Source organism: Notolabrus celidotus, chromosome 12, assembly GCF_009762535.1.
Source record: "Notolabrus celidotus isolate fNotCel1 chromosome 12, fNotCel1.pri, whole genome shotgun sequence".
NCBI lineage: Eukaryota > Metazoa > Chordata > Actinopteri > Labriformes > Labridae > Notolabrus > Notolabrus celidotus.
The window spans coordinates 20,579,088-20,598,169 of record NC_048283.1 but is presented as its reverse complement, the minus strand read 5'-3'; the positions used below and the strand labels follow the sequence as shown (position 1 = coordinate 20,598,169).

Here is a 19,082-nt window from a genome sequence, read left to right as displayed (position 1 = left end):
GAATTGTTTCTCACTCACCCACTCTATCGCATGACATGGCCTTCCCCCTCTTCTTCTTCTCTGGCTTTCAAGTTTGTGTGTGCGGTTCTCAGCATGGTGGCTTGTCCTCCTTTATTTCTCCATCCTCTACAGTATACCGTCTTTCATTGTCTCAGTGTGTTTCCCCGTCTGTCAGCCTGTCTAGCTCACTGTCATTCTCCATTTTTGTTCACAGGTCCATGTGTCATGTGTCTCCATGTTGCTGTCTTACAAAAAAGGCATGAATAACCCTTTTGTTATGGGAAATAGTCGATATGCAGCATTTCTTCTCACACAAAAATGCACAACATGTAGGTGGAACTTTGAAATGACTTCCTTTAAAAGTTTTATTAAACATCCATCTTTGAAAACAGAAACTGAAGACGTTCTAATATGTGCGTGACTATAAAGAACAATACACAACTTCAAATACCAACTGCTTTAACTAGAAGCTGGAGAAGCATTTCTGCTCCAGGAGAGCACTTAAAAACTTTTATATTTGGTTTCACAGATCTCCACTGCATATGGATACAGAAAAACCTCCTTTGCAGACTAGCAGAAACAAAGCAAAGACTCAAGTTTTGTCCTTAAGATTTTTCAACTCTTGATTCAAGGCTGCAGAATGTGTCTGTGTGAGTGAGTGAGTGAGAGAGAGAGAGTGAGTGAGCCAACTGCATTACCCAACTGAGAAACACAAACTAGACTGTGAAAGCACACAAAGACTGTAATTCATGCACAGGCTGGGTCAAGAGGACAGGCTTTGTCCAGAGTGCTTGGGATGCTTTTGGATCAGCTTGTCCTTACTCACGTAACTGGACTGCTAAAGAAAAGAAAAGAAATAAATAAATGTGTGCATATAATAATGTTTGTAAAAAATATTTCTGTTTCACAAAAATTTCAAGGTATCCTTTTTTTCTTTTTTTTTACTTATGTATTTTTATTCAGACCATGTAGAATATGAGTAATATGCATTACGCTGTATGTTTGTTGGTGATTTTTGTATGTTTGTGTGTGACCTGTTGGTGTCAATATTTATGCAGCTCTTGAGTCCAGAAAATTTTACCTAGGAAATAATAAAGCCTGTCATACTTTAGTGTATGTCATTGCATAGTATCGTATATGATATGTATCAAATTACGCTATATGAATGTAAGTATTACATGAGTCTTGTCCTGCTCGAGGTTTCTGCCTGTTGAAAGGAAGTTTGTCCTTGCCGCTGTAACTAGCTAAATACTGTGAGGTGCAATGTTCATGGTGGATTAAGATGAGATAATATTGAGTCCTGTCAGTAAGAGGGGACTTGATCTTATCCTGTCCTGATGTTGGGTCTTTGTTAATAATTGAACATAGAGTACGATCTAGACCTGCTATGTTTTTAAAACATAGACTGTATGAATAATGGAGGTAGTATCCGTGACGTCACCCATCTGTTCCTGAGCGCTGTTTTGAAGCCAATCGACGGCGGCAGCCTTATTGGAAATGTGGCTACACAAACAGCTGTGTGTTCCCGTCCGGGAGTCAAGTCAGTCATGTCCTTTTTGGGGCAAAAACTCGTAATCTTAATATCTTCTGAACCGTTGCGTTAGAAAAAAATTCACCCCCCGTACAGTGTGTGCCGATAGAGACATTAGCTCTTCAGACCTAAGCCCTTTTTTGAACCAGGCTGTAAACATGTTTATTAATGCTGTAAAGATCGTCTTTTTTGAATTGGTGTCTATGTGGTTTCCGGTGTTTCTGCAGCCAGCCTCAAGCGGATTCTCGATGAATTGCAGTTTATAACACTTCTGCATGGGCTTCATATTTTGAGACCGGAGGTTGCAGCTTGAGATAATGTTTGTTGTGATTTGGCGCTAAATAAAGATTGATTGATTGACAGTATCTTATATAAAATAATAAAATATTGCACTGCATCTTTTTTTATTATATCAAATCATATAGTATATCATTACATCATATTCTATTGTGACATATAGTGTCAGCCAGAACTCAGTGGGTAGAGTCTGTCGTCTATCAATCAGAAGGTTGTCGGTTTGATCCCAGCTCCGGCAGTCACAAGCTGAAGTGTCCTTGAGCAAGACACTTAACCCCAAATTGCTCCTGCTGTTGTTCAGCATGTATGAATGAGTTTTGTTAATACTGATGGTCCTTTATTACATAGCAGCCTGTGCCATCAGTAAGTGAATGTGGTGTGAATGGGTGAACGTGACAAGTAGTCTAAAAGCGCTTTGAGTGGTCAGAAAGACTAGAAAAGCGCTATACAAGCCCATTTACTATATCATATTGTATCTTGTTATATTGTTCCATATAATATAGCATTGTATGGTATATATTGTTTTGTAGTGTATCATTTTATTTTACTGTGTGGTAAAGTATCATATTGTATCATACATTTCTAAGCTATTGTAACCTTGAAGATGTTGTTTATGCTCATATTTTTTCTGCTTTGATATCATAAACACATCCATTAAACAGCTCGCTTTTAATGACATTAGATGTAACCTGTCAAGGTATGAACATTTATTTACTATCAGCTTGTGCACAAATTTAAACCGCTAATTACATTCCTACAATCTGCTCTGTGTTTGCGTCACATCAGAAAAAAACAATGTTGCAACATATGTGTATGGTTACATATGTAAAGACGAACATGAAGAAACTGATATGCATTTAATAAAGTCTTTCAGAGTGGTGACCTGCACAGTTATTTCTGATGTATCTGGTATATATATCACATCACACTCTGGGTCTGACTTAATCAGAACGGCTTGTTAATTTCTTCTTTTCTTTCTTTTTTTCAGTTATGTATTTGTCTGAGTGGGAGTATGAGTGGATTTAAATAAGTAAGCTGAACTGTGAGAGTTGTGTGAATTCAAATGTGCTTACATGTGAAAAGCAAATCTTACACCAAGGATTATATGAGTTATAAAATAAATGAAATATTTTTTTGTTTTATAATATACTGTTTACCTCTGGTAAATATACCAGAAGAGCGACATCTCTGGATCGGAGTTGGTTCATTGAGAATTACAGCTACGTATATGAAGCAGACAAATATGGCTTTTAAGTGTTCAGTCTTTTGTTAATGATTGTTGTTGTTTTCCTTGCTATCCTCTTGAACTGTAGGCTCCATTAGCATGTCTGCTGTTATTTGGTACATTGTAATATGGACTCTATCCTATCTATTTATACTATATATTCATCTTTAATTGAAGGGAGTCTAATTATCTTTTAGTTTCAATATGCTTTTAGATCTGTCCTCCTGAAAATGAACAATTACCAGTGTTTTCACTTCATTATTATCTCTCATGGACTGCTTTTTTGCATTTATTTTGTTGTATTCTTTCATCCACATCGGAGGGCAAATTACATCCTCATTAGTGACAACAGGAGAGCAGAGCCACAAAGTGAGCTGTAATAACTGCCTGCAAAACCATGTTCTAATTTGTTAAAAATAATAAAATAAAAAAACAACAATAAAAAAAATTGATTTGATTACTATTTAGTTCAAGTTGAAAAAAATCCAAACAATGGGAGTAATGACAGGGCTTGAAGAAACCAGATTAAATTTGAGCAAGCTCCCCACAGGTAGAGCGACCTGTTAAGATGTCAAAGGAGTATTATTCACTGTTATATTTGTTTCTTTTAAACAATAAAACAACAAAACAGAACATTAAGGGGAGGGGGGGTACGGCTGTGAAAACATTCCTGGAGCTTAGGTAATTAAAGTCTCTTATTTGTTTCTCTTTTGACTTAATTGTGCACTCATGCGGCTTGTATGTTCGAGCTCCCCTGAGATCCTTTTCCAAAACAACATATCAAAACGTTCACCAGGTGACGGAAAATAGAAGTTGACACACAATATTGAGCTGTCAAACCTTCAGTTTTCGCAGATTATCGTTCCTGCCTGAGCCCAAATGATGCTTCATGAACAGGCTTTGGTTTGAACACAGCAGTCAGTCTGACAGGAACTTAAACAATTGTTCAGTAATGAGACAAACATACCTTGACAGCTCATGATGGAGAATAGCGAGCCTAATTGAGGGAACGCAGCTCTGTGAAACACTGAGATTAATCTCCATCTAGGCAGTCAGGCCTTGTTGAGGAAACAGAAGTTTAGTAGGTTGGAAAAATGTGTTGACAATAACAACCTCGACAGGATTTAAATATCACCTCTTACAAACGTTATGTTAATATTTCCATGGCAATAATGGCTTGAAAATTACAGTAATAACACAAAACGAGCTGACTAACAACTCATGAAGCCATTCACCTCAGATTTATCAAACAAAAACAGATTATTGAGGCATAATTGCTGAAAATGCTGCAGTTTTTTTTCATATGTGTGTTCTGGACTGTACAGTATTTGTAGACTATACCGACATATCTGTGTGTGTTTGCGTGATTGTGCTGATGACACTGATGTGACAAATTGTGCTCCAGGCTAAAGCAGAAGCTGGGAGCAGGAACAGTGTACACGCATAGTGGTTCTATACGAGACCAGTCGCCATTTGTGTACACCGCGAGGCAACAGGAACCTAAGAAGTAAGAGAGCTTGAGGAAGTTCTGATTTCAGTTTGGAAAAAACATCTTTTTGTCAAGTTTACAGAATCAATGCAGGCTGGGAGGTCAATGAGTGAATCAGTCTGCAGCTTGAAATGTTAACCATCAGCTCATGAATATTGATAAGATGACCAAGTGGTACAAGCGTGAGTCAGAAAAACAGAGATGTCTCACAGTGATGTTTTATCAGATAATGTTTGCATTTTACAAGTTAGCATCATGACTCTGTGGTTAGCATTGGCTGCCTCTAAGCTTGATTGTATTTCAAAAACTGTTTCATAGATTGCTGCAGAATTTGTACATTTATCCCTCTAACTGACTTTTGTATAACATTTTCAGTAACAAGCCAACAAATTGTACTGGAGAAACTCTATACTGACTATACACATGAAAGCTTTGTCACTGATTTATCACAAAAGGACATACAGGATTGTGTTGTTTCTCTCTCAAGCTGGGAGTCCTGTTTTTGACATTCAGTACCAAAATGTCTCAGCTCTCACAACAATTCAAGTTATGATTAGCATTTACACTTGCATGTAAGATTTCATGTTCTGTACCACTCATTGTAAACCAATTTAAAAGACAATAGATTATGTCACCATTGGCTGTAACATGGACAGCTTGCCTCTATTTCCTTCCATTGTAAAAAAAAAAAGATGGAAAAGTGAAGCCAAAATACCCCAGTGTTGGGCTAAGACATACCTTAGAGCCAAGCATGCACGTAACGTATTTGACTAATAGAGTCTTGGGATTGATGTCAGAACCCTGATGATTCTAAAGGTCCATGACTGACAGGGGCTGAAAAGTACTAGACCATTTGTGCTGGTGTATTGGTGGAGCACAATCTAATATTTTTTCACAGGGCCCACAATTCCTGGTGGTACCCTGGCCTTATACTAACCTGAATGCATCTAACTTACTTATGAAATGTCTGATCACTCAGGTTTTTTTCAGTCCACAGCAGAACAGATTTTTGTGTATGAAGAGCTATGGAATAAGATAGTTTCTCAGGCCTAGTAATAATGTAAAAAAGATTGTGCTCATAGGTGAAAGGTATGAGCAAAGAAAACAGTCATGATGCCACAACCCCTCTTTAATAACAATAATGATATCTTTATTTATATAGCACCTTTAGAAACAAGGGTTCACAAAGTACTTTGACAGACCAGCAGAAGCATACAAAGCATAATAACCGCACAAAAAAGAGCCCAAACAACAACCGAACCCAAACGTCAAGAACCCAAACACAAAAAGAGCCCATCAACCAAAATCATCATTAGCATAATTTAACCATCCTCATAAGAAACCCGAAGAACCTACAAGAACCAAGGCAGCACAGGAACCCAACAGCATGAAATGAGACCAAAAGGACAAGGTCGTAAGATGATTACAGAAATAAAAAGGAAAGAAACAATAAAAAGGAGCTAAAAGCAGTAGAAGGAAAAGCGTTAAATCAAAAACAATGAAATGTTAAAAAACAGCAACAGGAACTAAAGACAACAAAAAATGAAATGCAATCAATAAGCAGACAAAAGTATTGAAATAAATACCTAAATAAAAAGATAAATATTAATAAAATCCATAAGGGAAGAAATCACATGGAGCAAGTCTATAAAAGTGAGTTTTAAAAGTGAAATAAAAAACATTACTGATTGTGCAAGCCTCATTTCCTCAGGCAGGATGTCCCAAAGTAGAGGGGTCCTTGATGGAAAAAGCTTGGTCTCCTTTAGATTGAAGCTTTGACTCTGGCTCCCACCTGAGGATCTAAGGTTGAAGGTCGGCTCATATGGTGTCAACAGTTCTGGTATGTAGCTTGGAGACAGATCAGTACATGCTTTAAAAATGATCAGTATAATCTTAAAATCATTTCTAAAACTTATAGGGCTTCAATGAAGGAACGCTTAGAAATTTGAATCTGCTTTTAGAGCTTATCATTGCATAGAGCTCCTTAAAGTGATAAGACAGCAGACAGGGGGAGAGTGCAACATTATTTCTTTAGACCTTTGCACAGAGTGTGATGTAATGTTGTCCGTTCAAACCTATAAGAAGCCAAGCAGCTGCATTCTTGACAATTTGGAGGTGAGAGTATTTTATTGTTAATGCCAGTTAAAAGTGAGTCAAGTCTTTAGGAGATGAGTGTGTGAATAAGATCGGAGATCTGAATGAGTAAAAAACTGTTTTATTTTGGTGATGATACATAACTGGTACTAAACCATTTTTTGACTTGTGTTTCAAAGGTCCTCTCAGAGTCCAGCCCTACTCCTACATTTGTAGCAGTTGGCTTCACACTGGCAGACAGGGCACCAAGGCCGCTTTCAGTATGAGGGTTGGATTTTTGTGGTTCGAACAGTATTATTTCCGATTTTGGATTGTTGAGTCTATATCTGTGCGTCGTCTGCGTAACAATAAACAGAGACTTTGTGGGACTGAATTATTTGGCCAATTGGGAGCATATAAATAGAGAATATATTCAGACATAAAAATGAACATTGAGGTTCACCACAGGTAGTGTAAGATGTTGAGGAGTTCTTACCTACGGTGACTGCAAAAGTTCAATCTAAAAGATAAAAATAAAACCAACTAAGTACTGTGTCTCTGATACCCACCCAATTTTCTAGACTTTCAATTAAAATTGTGATCCACTGTATCCAAAGCTGCGCAGTGGTCTAAAGAAATAATATTGCACTCTCCCCCTGTCTGCTCCAGAAAGAAGGTCATTTATCACTTTAAGGAGCTGTGTGCAATGATAAGGTCTAAAAACAGATTACAATTTCTCAAAGAGGTTACTATGGGACATAAAAGACAAAAATTGACATGGAACCACTTTCACTAAATCTTTTGATAAAAATTGGAATTTTGAAATTTGCCCAAAATGTTTAATAACAGAGGGGTCAAGGTAAGGTTGATTTGAAAGAGGTTGGACCACAGTGTGTTTACAAAAAGAGGGAAACCCATCGTCTGCCAGGAAGTGTTTGATAATTGATAAAATACTGTGTCCAGTCATGCTAAAAACCTTGTAGAAACTTGGCGGGAATGAAATCAAGGCTGCATGTAGTTGATGACATGTGTGAAATCAGTTAAATTTAAATAGGAAAAGGATGTTATGAATGTATCTGCTAAAGTTGGATAATAGATCAGATGTCATAAAACACTTGTGGAAGTGTTCTTTCCATTTACACTCCTTCCTTCTTCTGGGGTGGTTTGACTTCTTTTCTTTCCTTCCAAAGGAGCGACAGAGTCCAGGACAGTTTTACAAGTGTGATAATAAAAAAGGGAGACACGCTCTTCTATGTGTCAAATTTGGATTAAAGGCAGATTAAGAAGCATTAAGAATAGTAGAAATGGAATTAAACTCTGTAGCATACAGGTGAATTGTCTTATACAACCACTGTAAATACAACTGCTTGGGGATCGGACACACAGGTATCCTTTAACTCAAAGTAGTCAGGGCTGAGGCCACTGTTTGAAACTAAATCCAGTGTGGCCCTTTCAGTGTGTGGGTTCCTGTATTGCCTGAGTAAGGTTAGAAGATTCCAGAGTTTCTATGAAATCCACAACAAAGTTCTGAAATGGACAGCATCATGTAAGTTAAAATCTGCTAATAGAAGGACTTAGATATATTTTGAAATGAAAACTCTTCTGGATGGTCTGTAAATCATAATAATGAACACACTGTCCTTCAAATTCACATAAAACCAAGATGTTCAAATTTTGTCAAATAATTGTACAAAACAGAGTGCATTTAAAATCTTCTTTGTGGATGACAGAAACCCTCCCTCCCGTACCTGACAGGTGGGGTTGATGAAGGTGAGCAAAGTCAGAGGGAGGAGGGCTGCTTCAAAAAGAGAACTTGAATCTTCTGTGGTCAACCAAGTCTGTGATTATAAAAAAGTCCAAGTTATTATGAGTTATAAAATCATGACATTTAAAGATTTATAATTAAAGGATCTGATGTTTAAGAGACCGAAGTTTGCTAGATTACAGTTAAAAGCAGGTGATGGCAGCGGTTGAAGGTGGACTTGGATTTAATTGTCATGATTAACAGGTTTGACAGGTGGCAGATGAAGTGGTGTCTGAATGGTCAGAGGATGGAGAGGAGGTAGAGAAAGGTGATAGTGGGTGTGTGGAATCATTGAAGGGAGGGTTCCAGAACAAGTTAAAATTGTCAACAAAAAACGAGTAAAACTAGCCTCTAAAAAACAATAAAATAACATTTACACATTAACTAAACTAAATATCTTTGCCTCAGTCTGATTAAAACTCATGAGGTGAATACTTTGGCACCCACATGTGTACATCTATGAACCTGAGATACAAATACAGGGTCACAGTTGGGAGATGGAAAACACTTTGAACCTACACAGAATGCATGTTAGCATGCAGATGTTAGCTTTTAGCATAAAGTACTACTGCGTGTAAAAGAGATGCTAGCTTGGCTGAAGACTTTGAGTCTTCTGTGACTTAATTGTAAAGGTATTCCTTTTAAATATTGGCAGACTTGTTATCTATGTAAACAAGTTCATCAAATCAACTGTGTCTGATAATTAATTTGGGGGTATTTTAATTGATGTTTGTCTAAAGCAACTTTGATTTTAGAAATGTCTCTTTAACAAGCAGATTGTAACTATAGTTTAGGCTTTGGAAGCCTTAAAGTGAACTGCTTTTTCTTCCTCTACAATTTGTTGAAAAGTGAAAAGCCAGAGAAAATGGTGTGTAGAGTTTTTTGTTGCTGTAGCCACAGTTGCAGCTTAGCCAAACCCCCTCTTCCTGTCTCTATCTTTGACTGTCCATCCTCAGTGAGACAAATTCTGTGCATGGTTCCTCTTCCTCTCTGACGCTGTGAGCTTAACTTCAATCCCAGAGAGAAAACAGGATTAGAGTCTGGCCCTAGATATGGACCTCCTGAAGACATAACCATGCTAAATACCACTCACTACAATCCTATTGTCAGGATTCCCACAGACTAACTGTGAGGTCTGAAACTCTTTGTATCACACAGGGGAGGAACAGGACACTGCTGTCAGTTACTCGTATGATTACATGTTTGGGAAACGTTGACATAGGATGGGTCAACAAGGATGATGTCTGGTTAGGTGGCACCATGAGTCTGTGCTTCCTCCACCTCAGTGCAAATCGCAGCGATGTCAGTCTGTTTTTGTCTCCGACTGACTGATTCATGTCTACCTGCAGGCCAGAGCAGGAGGGGGCTGTGGGTAGTGACCATGACTTGGCTCCAAGAAAGAGGGGAAAGGTGAGAGAACAAAGCATGGACAAAGGGAGGTGGAGGATAAAGTAACATCTCAGAGGGAGTAGAAAAACAGCTGGTGGTAAAGGTACTGCCTAAGCTAGCTAGTAAGACACTGTAGCACCATTTTGACATTCTTGATTGCAGGTTTTTCAGGGTTTTTTAGTCAAATCAACCTTCTTTTCTTCCTTCTCTTTTGCTTTTTCATTTCCTTGTACAGTATCTTTCTATGGGTCAACACGGTCCTTAAGAAAACACTTCAGATGTTACACTACACACAGTAAGAGCTTAAAGTGATGAAGTCCACTAAATGATATTTACCAGCTCCTTTCAGCTCAGTGACATTCATCCTTTCAAGGTAACTAGTCAGAAACCATTCATGTATAATGAAAGGAATAACCCTGTATTCAGTGTTTGCTGAACAACACTGTACTCAATGACTAGTGTTGAGTCACAGCTGCTGTCATGGCATATTTGTTTGTGCTGACCTTCTCATTCTAGACTAGCTCGCCTCGAAGTTCAAAGGGAAGATCAGAGTCTCTGTGCAGCAGCTGAACATCGACCAAGTCTCTGGCTCCCACAGTACCCTGCTGAGAGACAGAGTGCATCTAAGTTCCTCTTTTCATACACAATAAAACTGAAGAATTACATCCTAAAAATACATTATTGTTTATTGAAGCCCTAAGCTGACATGCATCCATACATTTTATGTTGGTTTTCTGCTTTTGAAACTGTGGGTAAACAAATTCTGATCATGTGACCTCTGGATTATAATGTGTGTCCTAAGCGGCACCTTCTGGCTGCAAGAATTGAAGCCAATGCGGAGGTGTTAAAAACTGCAGTTTCTTAAGTGTCCGCTTGAGGCTGGCTCCAAAAGTAAAGAAAACCACATACACACAAATTTAAAAAAGCCAGTCTTTACAGCAGAAATACACACGTTTACAGCCTGGTACAAAAAACAAGTGTAGTCTGGATGGCTCTATGGGGGGTGAATTTTTTCAAGCTCAAACTGAAAGTACTCTGATGATATTTTGATTTTGAAGTGCATATTACTTTTGACTTGTCAACTGAGCTATCTGGGAGTTTTTCAAAGTGAGTGTACGCTTCAAATGAACAGAGTTGTCGTTATTTTCCATCACAGCCACTGCAGGAAGCAGGAAGAAGCTGCAGCTGCTTAACTTCGGTGCACCAAAAGGGACAAAATAGCATGTGATTAGAAAAAATAAAGATCCTTAGAGTTTTCCATTATGAAAGGCACAGCTGACTTGATTGACAGGCAGGAACACTGTAGCTGTTGGCTAGGAGGCTCAAAGCCGGCCTCTTTACCTCACACAGGCTTGACAGCAGTTAGGTTAAATTCAGCATTCCCAATATGGCTCCCGCCTACGATTAACTTCAAAACAATGCTTCAGAAACAGATGGATGATGTCGCGGATACTATGTCCATCAATTCTACAACCTATCATGTGTCCTCAGAGTTTCAAAAGCACAAAATAAACATAGAAATAGGTTTAACTTTGGTTTACTGACCTGAGGGTAGGTTGGGGATCTCCACTCCTTCCTTTGATTAGGCAAACTGTGGTCAAAGAGGGACGGACGAGAGGGAAGAGAGGAAGCAAGGACTTCCTGGTACAGACCCCTGTCTCTTACTTCTTCATACAGGTGGCTTTGAGAGTCAAGGTGGGCGATATCTAAAAGAGTACATGGAAACACATTCATAAACAAATAAATAAATAAATAAGAGGAGGACAATTGTTAAAAATGTGCTTGAATAATTGCTTTTTAATTGTGTTTCAAGCCATAATGATCTACTTGCTTTAACTTTAGTTTAACCTCCCCTAATTTTGTCTTTCTGTTGCTTTCCCTGTTGATTGGGTCTCTGTTATTTTGGGTATCCTGCATTCGCTCAGTCTGTCAAAGCACTTTGTAAGCTCTGCAAATAAGACAGTACTCCAGTTGCCCCAAGTTGTTTGCCACATGTTCAAACAAGGACAGGAATACCTCGTGATTGGCTCAGACTGTTTTTTGGATGCAAGCTTGTTTATTGTTGCTTTGTTTACTCTGAGGTATATTTGCGTCTCACCGAGCCTGCGTGTTTCCTCAGGGAGTGGACTGAGAGGCGGCATGTAGTCACCGGTGGGGTAGTAGTAATAATGTGCACTTTCCTGAAATTGATGAAACACAAGAGATTGGATCAGACCAGCATCATGTCAATGACTAAACCACATGTGTTACGGTCAATTCAGGTAATTCCTTGAGGACACGTTCCAATAATTATTCTTATCCCAAGCTTCAAGAGCAGCAATTTCCAAAAGGAACTACAGACAGCCAACCACGTCTTCAAGATTCAAGAGTTTGGTTGTCGCTCCACATGCTGGTACAAACATGTGAAAAAGCTGTTGCTCCATTTTGGAGAGTGATAATAAAATATAAAAGACTTGTAACTGAAAAATAGTAAAAGAGTAAGCAGTGATAAAAACAGAAGTACAAATGCTGAAGATATGTAGAAACAAGTTTGAGACAAAGTGGACTCAATCATGTCATGTGTAACTTATGTAACAGTAATTTCATATTCTTCTAATTAAACTCTTATTTAAATGATTTGTTAACAATCAATCAATCAATCAATCAATCAATCAATCAATCAATCAATCAATCAATCAATCAATCAATCAATCAATCAATCAATCAATCAATCAATCAATCAATCAATCAGACTTTATTTATAAAGCACTTTTCATACAATGATATTGTAACACAAAGTGCTGTACAAAAAAAAAAAAAAGACCCCCCTATCCTTATCCCAACCCAGCCCCGACCCCAAAACCCACCCACAATCCTAAGGTGAAGAACACAATATTTGTAACAATAATAATAAAAACAATGAAAATAAAATAAAATAAATTAACAAAAATGATAAAGAAGTTGCTGAACAAACTGAAGAAACGCTCTCATGATATCTTAATGAGGAAACACTGGAGGTAAAATAAGATGTTAAAACTCAACACAAGAAATTAAAATCACCAACTTGAACCTTGAACTAGATAATAAATAAATAAATAAATAAATAAAACTATTAGAAGAATAAAACTCAGTTAAAAGGGAGACTAAAAAGGTAGTTATTGAGTTTGCTCTTAAAAATGTTTATGCTCTGTGCAGCCCTCAGATCTTCAGGTAGGGTGTTCCACTAACATCTTGAGATAACAGAATACACAGTACTACTCCAGGTCTGTTTGTGTTCTGTGTTAAACCTAGTGGATAATTCTACCAGTACAGGTTGACATAGTAATGACAGACAAACATAGTGGATGTGTCAATTACTTTTATTCGTAGTTTTTGTTTCAATGTCATGAGCAAATTCCTCGTCTATCATGGGAAATCTGAATCATATGGGGGTTGCCTCACATTTCCACACCTCTTAAGCTTTCTATGACGTCATATCGCAGGTTAAAGCTTCTACCATGTCTGGAGGGAAGCTGCCAACAGTATTAGGTGTATTTTGTTTGTGAGATTCAAACGGCAGAAAAAGCGCATGTTGTGGTACGTTCAAGTACACTGCTCAACATTGTTCTCTATATGTGATGGTTTCATAATGTTTAATGGTTAGAGTGCTCAACCCTGTTAGGGAGGATTGTTAGGGCCAAGTGTTAGCAATTGGTAATGTAAGCCTCTATAAACTGATTGGGCTGTGGGAAGCCAATAGAGTGGCCAGCAAAGGACACCATTGATATATGCTGTTATGAATTTAGTTTTTCTCAGTTCCTAATGTTAATAGTTCTTTGTCATGCTAGTAACCCTCTGGCTAAACTATCTCTCAAAGTTTCATACACGTTTTTGCAAATACATTTCCATGACTTTGAATTCTCTAAAAACGTTTGTGTAGACATGGAAAAAAGACCAATACAAATCCATGTCCAAATGTACAACAGTATATCTTAACTAAAATTTATGACAGGCTATGTGATTTGATACAAAATATTCAAATAACAATGACGCACCAGTGGGATGTTTACAGCACACATTCTATTAACCCTACTGTTATGTTGCGGGTTAATTTGACCCATTTTAAAATTCAAAAATCCAAAGAAAAATGTTAAATGTATTTTTTCAGTATGAAACTTCTCCAGCTTGGCTTAATTGGCACAATCAACATATTGATGGCCAAAATGCAAAACCTCCTATCTGCATAATTTTCTGATTTGCGAATTTCACTTTACATGATGAGAACAAGGAAGGCTGCACATTTTCAGTCCGTCTCCAAGGTAATCCCGCCCTTCATTGTGACAGAAAAGTCACCTGACCAAAACCTACAGTCACATTTGGTGGGAATATGTTGAGGCACAACACCTCCTATCTGCAAATGTAAAATTTGCAGATAGGAGGTTTTGCGCTTTGGCCATATAGAACAATTTATCAACATCACTTCATAAAATAAAAAAATAAAAATAAAAAACAAAATAAAATTAACAAAAATCTAAGTCATATGAAACGATTGTATTCATATTTAGGGCTTTCCAATGTACATTAAAAAAAGTTTTAACATGAATGTTCATAAAAAAACGAGTGAGTTATCCTCATTGAACCATCATCTGTGAGAATGAAAATACACCATTGCACTAAATATTGATTTAAATGGTTAGTAAATGAGTTGATAATGAGATTTAAAAAAAAAAGTTTATTGGGGTTTTTTGGGTTCTGACACTTTTGAATCATTAAATATGCCTTGGGTCAAATTGACCCAGGTTCACTATTGCTGTCCCTAAGAAACAAACATGACAGGAGGGTTAAACAGATATTTGTAAAACAAGAAAACAGAGAAGAACCTGTCACCAAAACTCGTATTGACGCCTGAGACGGACATGAAGTACATGCAGTGTAAAAATCCATCCGTAGACATTTGAAGATTTTTAAGCAGCAAAGCACGTATAAATAGTAAAGATTTCACATGAAAAGACAAAAGCTTTTATTCATTTGTTTGAATCCCACACAATGTGTAGATAAGCTCAGCTTTATTTTCCTTCCTAATTAGATCCACTAGAGGGCTAGATTCTCTTACTTTTAAAGGTCACAGGTGAAGAGACTTGGTACCAATAATTTTAACAAATCAAGTCTGTGAAATATTCACAGTAACAGGACATGTTGTTATTTTTACTTCTGTTAGGACCACCCACACAATGTTTTGGTGTAGACAGAAATCTCATGGGCAGGTATTAGGGGCAAATAAAACCAAAATATCTGCACCCGCGGCAGGATACCACAACATGCAAATGAGTGAGATATTTTTGGAGTAATTTGGCTGAACCAACTCTTTCAGGTTCGTGTTGATTTAAATCACAGGAGAATGCGCCTGCCTCTGTGGGACTTTGAGGTTTCATTATACCCCATCCTGACAGCACAGTGCTTTCCATTTTCTTCTGCCTCACTCAACAGTTTTCTTCAGGGTTCAAATCCTTGTTGGCCCGTTTTAAGTACAAAATGATAATTCCTCTGAGATCGATGTGTATTTTGAATGCTAATAGTGAGGTATTGATCCGTGTTCCATCTCTATGCACAGCTAAAGCTTTCATTAGTTTATCTATCCATTTTCCGTGTTATGGCTGAATTCTCCACTTCCTTTTTCTCTGCCAGATCCCTTCAACCCCTTCCTAACCTCCTTCCCCCTCATCTTGTTTACTCTGCCTTCCCTTTGTGAGTCTCTCTTAAAGGCTTTTTTCTTTCTCTCATCCCCCCTTCTCTCTTGTACTCACCGCTGCGTAGCTCTCATAGACGTTGCTCTCTGTTTCAGACCCAGAGTCAATAAGGAGGGTTCGCTGGGCCGCAGCGTTGATCTTTTCTCTACTTTCGTACTTATTGGAGTTGTTTACAGTTGACTGGCTGGACCTACATTGAGAGATAATATTCTGTTATCAACTTCAGCTTTTTTTTGTCAAGAAAAACTTAAAGGAGTCGTGTTTGAAAGTTGTCTAAATCCAACAAAGTTATGTGTTATACCTAAAATCTCAATAAACAGTTCTTCAATATCGACCTACAGAATTAAGATTTGTTTCAACAATTAATTAACATTCACCAGGGAATCAAACCAATGCTTTATCTCATCCAATAAACTCCAAATCCCCAGGATCAACTAAGAGGAATGTCAAATCTCAGCACACATACGACCTCTGTCCTGCAAAATTGAAGTTCTTCATATTGTATCATGTGGCTTATTTGAGGATTCCAGTGCGAGTTTGATGACACTAATATAAATGGATATTGACTGAGGCTCTTTTTTGCCTGCCTGGCTGTTTTAGTAGCTGGGTCAGCCAATGGATCAGGCCTCACACTTCTTAGAGTGGATTGGATGTGTGTTCCTTTATTACTTCTACTGCGGGGTCTTAACTTACCCCTTCTCTTCATTCTTCTTCCCGTCTAACACGCTGCTGTCTCCTCCACCCCCTGCAGGAGGGGGACACAGAAACAGGAAAAAAAGAGGCTTAGTGTTAGGAAAATTAGAAGTGAAGAGGGGAGCATCATGTCATGAGGGCTAAAATTGATCAGTGCAGTAATAGGGCTGGAGAGAGAGAGAGTGAAAACTGTTAAGATTTATGTAAAAACCAGAGAAAAAAACACAAAATAATATAGACACACAAGAGAACCTGACAGTCAGACTGGGGGGCAAATAGAAAGAGACAGAAGGAGAGATAGAAGAAGGACATAAAACCAACAAATGAGATAAAAGATATGGATGAAACACAGATGTGACAGCTTTGACGGATGAATGTGGCAGGAGGTAGAGGCTTAGGGGGTAGAGGATGAGCAGAGGAAGAGGAAGCAGGGTAGACAGAAGGACACGAAGAGATGAGAAGAGGGTGAGAGTGTGAGCCGATAATTGTATCACGGTTGAAGCTAATTTTTTACGGTTGGGTTCAAGAATCAGGATGTCATACTGACAGGAAGTGATGTAGGAAACATAATCACATAAGTCCTTTTCACATATGCACTGCACTCCGGAAGATTTCCTGAAATTGTTTGGATGGGAGGCATGTGCGAAACTTCAATGATTCATCTGGTCACCGCATTTTTGCTTTGGATCAGGGTGAGCTGATATGTGAATAAGGCACGTAATAGTCATGAACATTTTCTGATGTCACTGATTACATTGAGAATAGTTTCTCTGCCTTATACTCATATGTCAGTATCGTGTTTTCCACTGTTGCGTGGAAACAAAAATCAATCAATTATAGGTTAAAAGCCTTTGTAAATAGGTGGGTTTTGAGTCTGGATTTGAATTTGGTGAGTGAGGGAGAGAACCTGAGGTGTTGGGGGAGAGAGTTCCAGAGGGTGGGGGTAGCGACAGAGAAAGCCCTGTCCCTCCCAGGTTCAGTGCTTTGGTTTGAGGGGGTGAGGAGGTTGGCATTGGTGGAGTGGTGGTTGCGGGAGGGATTGTATGGCTGCAGAAGGTCGGTGAGGTAGGAGGGAGCTAGGTAATGGAGGGTTATTGAGGGCGATGTAGGTGATGAGGAGGATCTTGTACTGTATTCAGGAGGTGATGGGAAGTCAATGGAGGTTCTGGAGGACTGGGGTGATGTGGTCTCTGGAGTAGGAGTGAGTGAGGAGGCGTGCAGCTGAGTTTTGAATGTATTGTAATTTGTGGAGGGTGTTGGGTGAACCGTACAGGATGCTATTGCAATAGTGGAGTCTTGAGGTGATGAGGGCGTGGATGAGAGTTTCAGCGGCGGTAAAGGAAAGGGAGGGGCGGAGACGGCGATGTTTTTGGGATGGAAGAAAGCAGTTTTTAAAATATTGTTAGTGTGGGTGGATGTTGAAACAGTGGATTTATCAATAGTGAGTGAGAAGTCCAGGCAGGTGGAAGTGAGGGATTTTGGGCCTATGATAAGAATTTCTGATTTATTACATTTGAGTTTGAGGAAGTTAGTTTGTATCCAGGAGTTTATATCAGTGAGGCAGTTTGTGAGGGTGGTGTGGGAAGCAGGACTCCACCTCCTGCGCACCCACATCTCACCATCACCAAACAGAACACTTTGAGTTCTGAGAGTAGAGAAAATCTTCCACTGTGAGGTGCACGTGTGAAAGGCGAGTTCCTGAAAATACCAGGACCTAAATGTCCTGAAATGATCGTGAAAATGTCAAAACTTCAAGTGTGAAAAAAGTGCTACACAAAGATGAAAGATTTTGGTAGTTACCTGTCTGTCCTCGCCTCCTTTTCCACCTCAATCCAAAGAAACAACCCAAAGAATTAAAGACCAGCAGGACTCCAAACACCACTGTGAACACTACAGTCAAATAGGCCGGCAGTCCTCTCCCACCTGGTTCACAAAGCAGCAGCAACATTAGCTCAGTGCATACCAATGAAAGTTAAAGAGGGAGTAATATGGAAATTGGGAAAGATAAAAACTGACTGAGACAGACCCAACCACTCTCTCAATTGTCTTTATTGATTAAAGACTAGCAGAGGGGAAAAAGTATGGGGTGGCTGCCATGACAACCACTACTCTGGTAGAGCAAACATTAACAGCCTTGGAGGTGCATACATTAACATGATTTAGCCAAATGAAGCTAGCTGCTGTGCAAACAGCAATTTCCAACTGCCCTTAAGAGCTTTTTCAGGGAGTTGTGATAAAAAGACTTACTCTGTGAGACTGAGTCATCGTCTGTTGGGACTTCTCCTTCTCCTGGCCTCTCTGAAAAAGAGGAGAGAAACTTTTCAACTCTAAACACGGTGTTTAATTTATTCTAAATAATCTCATGTTTACACAGTAGAGTTGTTTCCATGTCAAGGAGGGGTTACTCCAAACTGACCCTTGGTGGAGACGGTCAGTACTGCATTGTTGTCAGCATAGCCGCTCTCTCCCATTGCATTGAGGGCATTGACGGAGAAGTTATAGGTGGTGACAGGCTGCAGGTTAGTGACGGTGAAGATGGTAGCACTGGGAGGAAAAGCGTCCACGTACAGGAAACTGGCCAACTGATCCCAACGGTATCTGTCAATTAGAAGTTAATGTGCATGTCTGTATTCAGAGAGTCATTCTTTCTACTGTCTTGAAGCTGCACCTTATACGAAATCTCTGCCACAATCCTCCATTGAAGCCAGGCATCCACTCCAGGGTGACCGAGTTGTGGGTGGCGCCCACTTGCCGAAACGATGAAGGAGGATCTGGGCGATCTGAAAAGGGGAGAGAAAGAAAGAAAAGCAGTTGAAGAAGCAAATATGCTCTCGATAATCTATAAATAATGACCAAGAGCCGAACACCTTCCCTTG

General features: G+C 38.9%; 1 protein-coding gene across 1 annotated transcript in view; it reads right to left on the bottom strand.

The window, feature by feature from the left end:
• Positions 1-5,670: 5,670 nt before the first annotated feature.
• The window catches only part of nphs1 (NPHS1 adhesion molecule, nephrin), an 80,763-nt gene continuing 67,351 nt past the window's right edge, over positions 5,671-19,082 (bottom strand). Inside the window, exons 25-34 of the mRNA XM_034698063.1 lie at positions 18,875-18,986; positions 18,623-18,804; positions 18,454-18,504; positions 18,007-18,129; positions 16,207-16,258; positions 15,571-15,703; positions 11,907-11,988; positions 11,354-11,514; positions 10,312-10,413; positions 5,671-8,453 (exon numbers count right to left, since the gene is read on the bottom strand). Of these exons, the coding sequence (XP_034553954.1) occupies positions 10,321-10,413; positions 11,354-11,514; positions 11,907-11,988; positions 15,571-15,703; positions 16,207-16,258; positions 18,007-18,129; positions 18,454-18,504; positions 18,623-18,804; positions 18,875-18,986 (989 nt within the window). The 3' untranslated portion in view covers positions 5,671-8,453; positions 10,312-10,320. The remainder of the gene's footprint in view (positions 8,454-10,311; positions 10,414-11,353; positions 11,515-11,906; positions 11,989-15,570; positions 15,704-16,206; positions 16,259-18,006; positions 18,130-18,453; positions 18,505-18,622; positions 18,805-18,874; positions 18,987-19,082) is intronic.